This window comes from Anneissia japonica, unplaced genomic scaffold (assembly GCF_011630105.1).
Source record: "Anneissia japonica isolate Jap-2015-1 unplaced genomic scaffold, ASM1163010v1 scaffold287719_len1884721_cov185, whole genome shotgun sequence".
NCBI classification, from domain to species: domain Eukaryota; kingdom Metazoa; phylum Echinodermata; class Crinoidea; order Comatulida; family Comatulidae; genus Anneissia; species Anneissia japonica.
The window spans coordinates 1,272,177-1,282,238 of NW_022715822.1; the positions used below are offsets into that span (position 1 = coordinate 1,272,177).

Genomic DNA, 10,062 nt, shown 5'->3' on the forward strand with positions numbered 1-10,062 from the left:
CTTTTTTTTTTTCTTTGAAGCTGTCACCTATAAAGTAGTTTAACAGCCGAGTATACAATTAGTTTTTTCACTCACCTTTTCACCCGCTTGATTACAGAGTTGCTAAATCGGGTCGACGATTGCAGCTTACTCCACACTCGCAGTGATGGATCGCAAATCGCAAATGAGATTCTAAGAATCCGAACTTTGAAAATGACTTTAAGAATCAGAAAAACCACGAAAGAATTCTTTGAATGACTAGGGTTAACAGAGAAGTGCTAAGTAGTCACAGTGCAGTCTGCATATATTTCTCACAGAGTGTAACAAAGTTAGAAATTGGTGATAGTACGACCCTCTGCCGTAAAGTTTCCGGTTGCGAGTAACGCCCGCCTTGACGGCCTTCTGTTAGGGTAAAAGGCTCCACGAGGAGTGGGTAAACACTGGCTTTACGTCACAACAATTTGTAAACATTCAGAAGATTAGTTAGAGTTGGTTAGAGGTTGCGGTGATGACATTTGTGCACAAAGTCCATTTACACGGTCTATTCAAAAACGTATCAATCAAAAGAATTTCTCTACCGGGAACAAGCAGTGTGATCCGTGTGTATACACCATAGAGGGCGGCGACGATATTTAACGATTTTAAAAGCGGTAAACATTTTTATATTTTAAAAGGAGAATTTTACCGATTTTATACAATTTGACGGCTGATTTACAATAATCTGGTACATTATATTCCATTTTTTAGAATTACAAATCTCGTGCGCGTTCGTTACGTAGCGTAGACGCTCTAAACTAAATTTGTGATGACGTACTAGGAGCATCCTCCCTCTAAGCTTAGCGACAAGACAGGCCTTTGTAATGTATAGGATTAGGATGATTCTAGACGAGTTTTTTGTATTATTACTATCCTTGTATTTGTATGAAATAATAATCATCGAATGGCCCATGTAGGTAAAGAAATAATTGTAGACCTGATGAAGAAGACAGGACACTGAACGTCGGACAGTGAAGAAATAATGATAAATATATATAATGCATAATGGTGACTATGTCACCGGTAAATCGAACGATCTAGGTTGATTGTGAACCGATAAAAACGGAAGAAAAATGGGTATACTGTCATCAGTAATAGCATTACTCTGGTAATGTTAGTTATGAAGTTTACCAGACCTATACCGTATGTTATTGAGGTTGTTTATATGTTGAAGTATGTGTACGGCATGAAGATAATCAATGAGGCTAAATAAGAGACTACTAAGACAATCGCCATGTTTTATTAAATCCATTTATTTTGATTTTTGTCAAAAAATAATATATATATAGGCTATATATATATATATATATACACATACATATCGAATTTGAAACTACATATTAAATTTTATGTGCAGTCAATTATATTTACAATAAAGAAATATAGGAGTGATATTGATTTATAAGGCGGCTTTGCTCATTTCATGAATCAGATCAAGAGTGATCTCACTACAAATGACGTCAATGTTTGGCCGAATTTCTGGAGTTATACTCTTACAGTGACGACTAATATGAATGAGTGAAAAAGTAACGATCGTCTTGCTGATAGCTTCAAGGATGACGCCGAAGCTGTACATGTCTGATGCAAAACTAGGTGGTGTGTTAGGAAAGAAGAGTTCTGGTGCGTATTCGGGATGTCTCTTCATGCGGCCGACTCGGTCTTCATCTTTAGTGTTGTTCAGCTGGAAGAAGTCAAACGGGGCTGCTGCAGTGCAAACGGATCCAAAGTCGGTGATTTTGGCGGCCATTTGATAACCGTTGTGATACAGAAGAACATTCCTGGTGGCGAGGTCATTGTGGATGAAACCATTTTTCTGTAAAACTTTGATACCATTTCCAATATTGAGGGCTACATTTAGTCCGTCAGTCGGGCGTTCTAGTTCAGCAGTTGCCAAAGCTTTATACAATGTCAGGGATTTGAAGGTGGTTGGATTTCCGATAAACTCCATCACAATACCACAGTGAGTCTGTGATTTTTTAGAATAACTGACACCGTAGATTTGAGGAAATAGTTGTTTGCTTTCCTTAGATAGCTGAAGCATAACTCTGGCCTCAAACGAAAAAGAGAGCTTGTCAGTGAATTGCAGTAATTCGTCTTGTGTGTTGTCTCTGAAGCAAGATTTTGTGGCTACAAGTGGGCCTTTGAAACCACCGAGACGTTTAAGGTGAACTTCACCGTAACTGCCACTACCAAGTACAACCTATAGTAGGAAGTAGTAAAGAAATGATATTATTAAACATAAAGTTCCGTGCTTGCTTGAAAACCTAAGCTAATTTTAATTTTTAAAAATAGTGTAAAAACGTAATCCCTAAGAAGGCATAACAGGCCTATATCCAACTATCTATAACTGTATTAGAACTTTTATTACTCTGATTCTGTCAGACTTTTTTTCATTGTTATGCATATAAGTTTAATATGTATGAGATGTTACCTTTTGGCAAAATTTCTTAACTGGATATAGATAATCGGTTGTCAAGCATGGAACTTCCCTGGGAAGCAATTCGTCCATTGTTCTGACTTCACTGCGCATGTACTGCATCCAATGTAATACTTTTGGCGAGTCCATGATATCCACCAGCTGATCACCTCCACCGTTGTGGGTTGGGTGAGTTCTACAATAGCCACATTTGCCAGGCTGTCCACACATCTTCGGACATACGGAAGACACATTGTTGGATTTGCTTCCACTGTCTAAAGTTACAGTATGCTGGGTGGTAGTCTGGTAGCAGTTTGCGATAGGTAGCACGTGGGCGATCTTGGTAGAGGGAGCAGCACTGACTTTATGAGAAAAGTTGACATTGCGGCTTTCAATAGAAGCCTCTAGTGCTGGTACGTTCTGGACAACATCCATCAGACACCACATCCTAATCCAGTTGATGAGCACAGCCATGCGTAGTGGTGGTACAACAGTATACATGTCATTTGCATCATCAGAGGTAGAATTTGTAGCTGTACAAGTATGTACGATAGTACAAAAGCAGCACATAAAATATTTACTGAAGAAATCAGCAAAGGCTGCACGGCTATAAGAAAATAAACCGCACTGCATAAGCCATGTGAAATTCAAATTACAGATCTCCCTCTAATTAAAGACCCCTCCAATTAAAGACCACTTCTCTGTGGTCTCAAATTAACATTAATTAATGTCTTTTATCGTTATTATTCTAATTAGAGACCAAAGCTTTTAAAGACCATGGAAACCCTGGTCCCAAAAGGGGTCCTTAATTGGAGGGAGACCTGTAGTTAGAAGTCATCGTTGTTTATTATCATCTTCATTCATGCTATTAAAGTATAGTACATCGTTGTTATTCTTTCAGTGTTGTATAGGCCCTATATTTACCTTTTTGTACCAAAGGCGCGTAATGGGCGAAGTTTTACCCAATCTTTCCACGATCTTCTTGGCATTATGATCCTAATAATAATAATAATAATAATAATAATAATAATAATAATAATAATAATAATAAAAGTAGCAGTAGTAGTAGTAATAATAATAATAATAATAATAATAATAATAATAATAATAATAATAATAATAATAATAATAATAATAATAAAAACAAATAGTCAACATTGCAATAATAATTTCAGTGTGCAATTACTGATGAATAAAAAAATGTATCATAATTCATAATCTTAAATATTAAAGCCAGGCTCCGGAGGTAATACTATGTTGTACAACTGATTTTTGTAAGACACAAATACATATATGTTGACAAACAAAAAAAAAAAAAAAAAAAACTCGAAAGTAGTTATTATTTAAATACAGCTTTTTAAATAATTTTCTTTTTTTCTACCTTTTTACCCAGTTTTTAAATATTCAAAAATCTGTATCTAATTAACCGCTACTGGATTTTCGTCATATTTATGCTTTTTGCTTAGAAAAATATTTGAAATGTTTTTACTCTGCAGTCTGACTTTAAGAAGTTTCACTTACCCTAGAAGTTCGCGTGTCAGGTAGAAAATGATAATCGTAACATATAATAGGCTTATGTATCTAAAAATATAAATTTATAAATGCTTAACTTAATAAACAAATATATAACTTTATATTATAAATATAGACTTGCTAGACAATGCGCGTGTACAACTAATTCACTTGCACGCTAGATTTCTCGTCATTAGGCCTGCCTGACGCACATTCAATGTTGAAAAAAAATATTGAAAATTGAAAACCTTAGCCTATTATAGTAGTATGTCAATATATGAACAAGTTTTAAATGAAATTAAACGTACGGTTTCGTAAAAACACGAAAACTTACGGAGCTTTTTTTTTGCTGTGTTCACTCTGGAAAATCCAAGTAAATTTTGTGTTTGTGTTCTTTGACATGGTAACTCTGATCCCCTAGACTACCGCGTTCATACTACGCGTGCGTATGTATTGGCGTGGATTTCCGCAATTAACGCACACACTCGTGTAGGAGCTCCACGGAGACTAATGGTGGCGGATAACTTCACATACTAAAGAGGGCGCGATACAGCGGGCGTATTTGAACGTTTCAAGTCGTAAAAACATACATAACAATTGGTTTGTTTTTCAATTAAAAATGTAATATTAGTAGCTGGATTGCCCATGTTTGTATACATTTCTATACCTTGGTAAGTCTGTTTTATATTTGTTGAAGTTATTGTTCATTCCATAATTCCATTTAGAGCTAAACAGGTCCGCTTAGCTAGCTAACCTAGCCTACACGACACCTGGGTAGGCCCTAGGCCCTCCACTAGCTAGTCAAGACTCGCGGAAAGCGGAGTCTTTCGCAACCATAGAAAGCCTGCCTAATATTGTACAGTACTGCCTTGTGTGTGAATGGAATTACTAATCTAAAGCAAAGATTGAAAGAAGTTTGCTGATTATTTATTTAATAAATATACATTAGGCCTACATGTGTTACGTGTTAATACCAAGGACATATAATATGGGCGCTGTACCCAACCATACCCCAGGGCTTATGGATGCTGGTCAATTTTTTACTTCTTCCAACTCGTATTCGTAAACAACTTTGTCTTCGCATCCAATTTAGGTCCAGTCTACGCGTACCGTATTAGCTGACTCGTATACAGTAAACATCTTTTTTGTCAACTTGTACGTAAAATCATTAAATAACTTAATAGTTTTGTTTTGAATTGTTATGTTTTAATGTCACAAAATTCGTAACTATACTTTCCCTTGTTTCGTGGCTGAAATAGTGTCCCAAGTTAATAGGGTTGTGTTTAATAGAGGAGTCCTGCTTAAATTCAGGATCCAGAAAAAAAAAAACAAAAACAAAATTGAATGTTGTAGAACTGATTTTTTTAACACAGAAAAAGGTTGTTGGACAAAAAAATGGGAATCGGTGAATAAAGATACAGATTTTGGAATATTTAAAAACTGTTGGTAAAGCAGCGTAACTGCTCTTTTTACACCTTTTTCCCCCAATTTTTAAATATGTTTAGCTAGTTAGCACCCCTCACCTAATTATGAGCCCCCCAATTTCAAGGCTTGTACAAAAGCCACTGGGCATAACAGCCTAATAGACTTTACAATGTGTTTACATTTTTTTTTAGTATGGTCAAGAAAAAAGATTTTTGTATACCAGCTGAAAATAATGGCGGGAAAGGTGTCACCGTCACTTACAGGTGTTATGTGGGAAGACGATCTTCATCCTTTACCATCTGTGAAAATTCCAACGCCAATTCTACGGCCCTCATGTCCTCATGCCTTTGACCCTCTCCTGACTGTCACCCCAGAGAAGAGCAATCGTTTGGGACAGTGTGTTGGTAAAAGCAACAACGGTAAAAATGTTGAAAATAATAACAAGCAGAAAGGTCACGTTCGATTTGCATTGGGGGATCAAAAACCAAAACACCAATCTGGAAAAGATATTTTTGCTGTGATCAGAAATAATAACACAGAAAAACCTATAGGAAAAAAGTCAACAGGACGGTACCATGATAGTTCAAATAGACCTAAAACTATTTTGAAACCAAGGTTACCGACTAGTTCAACCAATGGAAATAAAGTTGAAATTCAAGCAAGTCATTATCAACATGAGGGCCGAATGGCATCTTCCTCATCAAGGTTAGAAAGGCCTAAACTGCATTCAACTGGTATGTTGGAGCACAGGCTTCAAAACATGGAATTAGAAGTATTTGATGCAGAAAGCGCTGTTGCAAGGATGCTTCAGGAATCTGAGAGAGTGCGGAATGAGTTTGTGGAACGAGTCGCTGAAGCAGTAAATGTGCCTCAGGACTACAAAAAATATTCTGGTAAAAAGTGCAAATTTTTGTTTGTATCAAACAATTTAATTTTTTCTTTGAGTAGTACTAGTAGTTTAAAGTCTTATTATGAGGCTAGTGAGTTAATTTGTTTTTCTTTTTTTCATGAAAACACACTCTTTATTGTTTTCCAGGATTGGTGAGTATAGATGTTCCAGCAGAGGGGGTAGTGAACCCTGTTGTTGAGGAAAAGGTCATTAGGACTAAGAAGAGCAAAAGGAAAGACACGGCGAAGGTAAACTACTATTTAATTTATTTACTTGTTGAGGTAAAGTTGAACTTGCTTAATACCCTATTCAGACTACACTCTGTTGCGATTGGTTGCGACGTAATTGGTAGTAATCCTAAACTGATAATATTACTCCTGATTGCAATCAACGAGCGCATTCAGACCAACACAAAAAACTTTATTTGCTAGGGCCTAAGCCTCCAGTGGCTAGGCCCGTGTTGACTGATCTCGGCCAAACAGTGCCTGTCGAATTTATTGCAATCAGATTCCGTGGTAATCAGGAGTAATGTAGATTGTAGCACCAAATCGCAACAGGTAACAATTGTGATATATACCCTATTCAGATTACACTCTCCTGCGATCAGTTGCGATGTAATCGGTGGTAATCCAAAACTGATTACTCCCGATCGCAATCAAAGAACGCATTCAGACCAACACAAGCAAACTTTACATTCTAGGGCCTAGGCCTCCAGTGTCTAGGCCTATGTTGCCTGACCTCAGCCAAACGGTGCCTGTGGAATTCGTTGTGATTCATTGAGATCAGATTCCGTGGTAATCGAGAGTAATAAAGATTGTAGCACCCAATCGCAACGGGTAACAATTGCGATATCGATTACATATCGACTAGTATTGGTGAGCTTTCACACACGATTTTACTTTGCGATTGGGTGTCGCAATTGCTACAACCGATCGCAATGCGATGCTAGTCTGAATGGGGTATTAGATTACTGAACAACTACTATTGGTGAGCTTTCACACACAATTTTAATTTGCGGTTTGATGTGACAAAATTGCTACAACTGATTACAATGCGATTCTAGGCAAAATAGGGTGTAATTTGAATCCAAAATGGCATTTATAACATTTTTGACTTAGATAATATTTGACTTACAGATTATAAATTAATGGAAAATAACAATTTCATTGGCGGATCCAGGAATTTGAAATAGAGGGGGCCTAGAGGGTACATCAGTGGCGGATTCAAGGGGCCCCCAACTGGCCCAGGCCCCATCAAAATTGTTTTTTTAAATAGAGATATAAAGCATCTAGAGGTGTCATTTAATCAAAAAAATTTTTTACCTCAGCACCAATTATGGTGGGGATGGGGTGGTATAGATCCTCCATCTGTGGAAGTACCCCTCCCTGGGCCCCCTCTATTTTGAATTCATGGATCCGCCATTGTACACAAATCTGCCATTTTCTACATGAAGAAAATTTGTTGTGGCACCTCTAGATGGCTGGAAATGGCACTTTCGGATATAAATTTGGTTAAAATTTTCCCCTTTTCTCCATTTTATTTGCAATTTTGAAAACCTTAGGGTCCCCGAGCCAGCTTGGGCCCCCTTGAATCCACCACTGAATTTGGCATGTAAAATAAGATTGACTTCTTTAAATTATTCGAGTTATGGAAGGTCAAGTTTAACTGTATAAACAAATTCTTTGCAACAACGGAGCTGAGCTTTATACAAATATCCAAAATATATTGTCAAGTTTTAAATTATCAATATTAACATGTGGACTATAAAAATTACAAATTATATCGAAGTGCATCATTGTATTCTTATCTTACAGCCATCAACTGTAAAAAAACAACCAGACATAATGGAGTGCTTCCGACCCGACATGCTGACTGACATGGCAGACCTGTCATCCGTCAATCATGCCCCTCATTACGAGGTCACCCCAACAGTTGTGCCAATTGAATCTGCGTTCGATATTTATAGACACATTGAACAATGGCAGGCCTTATAGCCAAAGATAGTGTTTAATGGTGTCAACCTGGATTTGTGAGGATTGTGGCAGCATCATGCATGCACATTGTTAAAAATGCAATCATCCAGAACATTTCATCATGTGATTTGCTAGGAAAGTAGAGATTGAGCTCAAGCCCATCTGTATCATTCTGTGTCTGGTTAAAATGTTTTTGTATATGCAGAGCTAAGATAAAGTGTAGTGTATAAACTATGATGGCACATGGAATGGCCATAATATTGAAATGTGGGGTAGGGGTTGTTTAATATTAAATTCAATATCAAACATTGCATGCTGATGATTAAAAGTTGAAAATCTACAAGTTTTTCTGACATTGATCAGGGTGGCCCTGGGGCACAGCAATGGCTTTGGCAAAATATGAAATGTATCACAAATTACTAGCCCAGTAACTCTTTCATGAGCAAATGTTTACACATACCTGTAGTAAACCATTTGGACCTTAAGGTCAGCTGTACATAAATATATACTGTATTGTGAATACCTATTATATAAACTCTAAGTAGGCGTGGTTGGCGCATCAGTTGTGGCCTGGACTCCCAACTTTGAGGTCGGGGGTTCGAAACTCTTGCTGTGCAAGTCGCTTGTGTCCTCGGGCAAGGCACTTTATCTACGGTACTCTCTCTCCACCCAGGAGTACAAGTGGGTATCTGGTAGGTTCAAACACAGCCTCCTGCGCTGAATACAGCTGCAATATTATGGAATTCCCCATGTGCTTGATCCAGTGGTAATAATGTTCAAGAGCCTCGAGGTTGTGTCAACGTGAGGCGCTATATAAATCCAGAATTATTATTATTATTAATTCTATGTAATGATGGTTCTATAATAAAATATGTATTATATTTAATGAATGTTACAAACTGTACAGACTTGTGTTCATAGGTGCACTATCGCATATACCGTACTCGCGCGAATAAGCGCCCGGGCGCTTAAAATATGTTTTGCACTTTTTGAGGGGCACTTATCAAAACAGAGTGGAAATTGAGGGGGCGCTTATAGAAATAGATGAAAATCGAGGGGTTCTTATGAGAACTATTAAATTCAAGAGGCATATTTTGAATGAAAAACGATTATATCATCATCAGGAATGATGATGACATAATTAATGTCGAAATATTGAATCCCAACACGATGGCGTGTATTTCAATACTTGGAGTATGTATTATACTTTCTTATCAGATGAGAATGCGTTAGGAATTTGTCGGAAAAGCAGTAGGACTAGGCTATAGAAAAATGTAAGATGATGAAAGTTGGAAATATACTGTCTGTCCAGGGAGCTCTCATCTGTCCAAGATAAATATCCTCATTTTGATATTGACTAAAGAGAATGGAATTCCACTCCACACCTCAAATCATGCCAACATCCACACAGTCCAGGATTGATTGAGTTATTGAGGGGACGTTTATTCAAATTAGAAGGGGGCGCTTAAGGAAATTTTCACATTTATTCGAGAGGGGAGCTTATTCAAACGGGGCGCTTATTCGCGCGAGTACGGTAATTACTTTGTAATATATAGCCTGGGTTACTTAGTGAATTTTGTGTAGTGTATGCCATGCTAAATTTAATTGGCAGTGCTGTCAAAGATGATAAATAGCAGAAGATAGAGCAGCTTCCCATTAGAGTGGAACATCCGTTCGAAATGCATTGTGGGTACACGGAGAGCAATTTTCCCCCGTCCATGTAAAGTCACTGGCTCTTACTAAACATCTCTGGGGTTTGGCCATACAGTCAGCAATGAATGAAAGATGATTTAAACTACAATACAACATAAATCAATACAGATACAAGAGAC

At 37.3% G+C, this 10,062-nt stretch overlaps 2 protein-coding genes across 2 annotated transcripts in view; one reads left to right on the top strand and one right to left on the bottom strand.

The window, feature by feature from the left end:
* Positions 1-470, bottom strand: part of LOC117109378 (membrane metallo-endopeptidase-like 1) — a 38,586-nt gene extending 38,116 nt beyond the window's left edge. The window contains exon 1 of the mRNA XM_033251689.1: positions 76-470. The gene's annotated coding sequence lies outside the window, so the exon portion shown is untranslated. The remainder of the gene's footprint in view (positions 1-75) is intronic.
* A 4,023-nt stretch (positions 471-4,493) lies between these two features.
* LOC117109416 lies at positions 4,494-8,570 on the top strand. Its single transcript, XM_033251766.1, has 4 exons — positions 4,494-4,614; positions 5,560-6,261; positions 6,405-6,505; positions 8,072-8,570. Exons 2-4 carry the CDS (start codon positions 5,601-5,603, stop codon positions 8,249-8,251), a joined length of 942 nt encoding a protein of 313 aa, XP_033107657.1. The 5' UTR covers positions 4,494-4,614; positions 5,560-5,600; the 3' UTR covers positions 8,252-8,570.
* The last annotated feature ends 1,492 nt before the right edge of the window (positions 8,571-10,062 follow it).

Bases quoted from the DNA above. Each gene is read 5' to 3' on its own strand.
- LOC117109416 (XM_033251766.1), top strand. From the start codon at position 5,601: ATGGCGGGAAAGGTGTCACCGTCACTTACAGGTGTTATGTGGGAAGAC. The intron at 6,262-6,404 runs GTAAAAAGTGCA...ATTGTTTTCCAG, and splicing joins GGACTACAAAAAATATTCTG to GATTGGTGAGTATAGATGTT. The intron at 6,506-8,071 runs GTAAACTACTAT...CTTATCTTACAG, and splicing joins AAAGGAAAGACACGGCGAAG to CCATCAACTGTAAAAAAACA.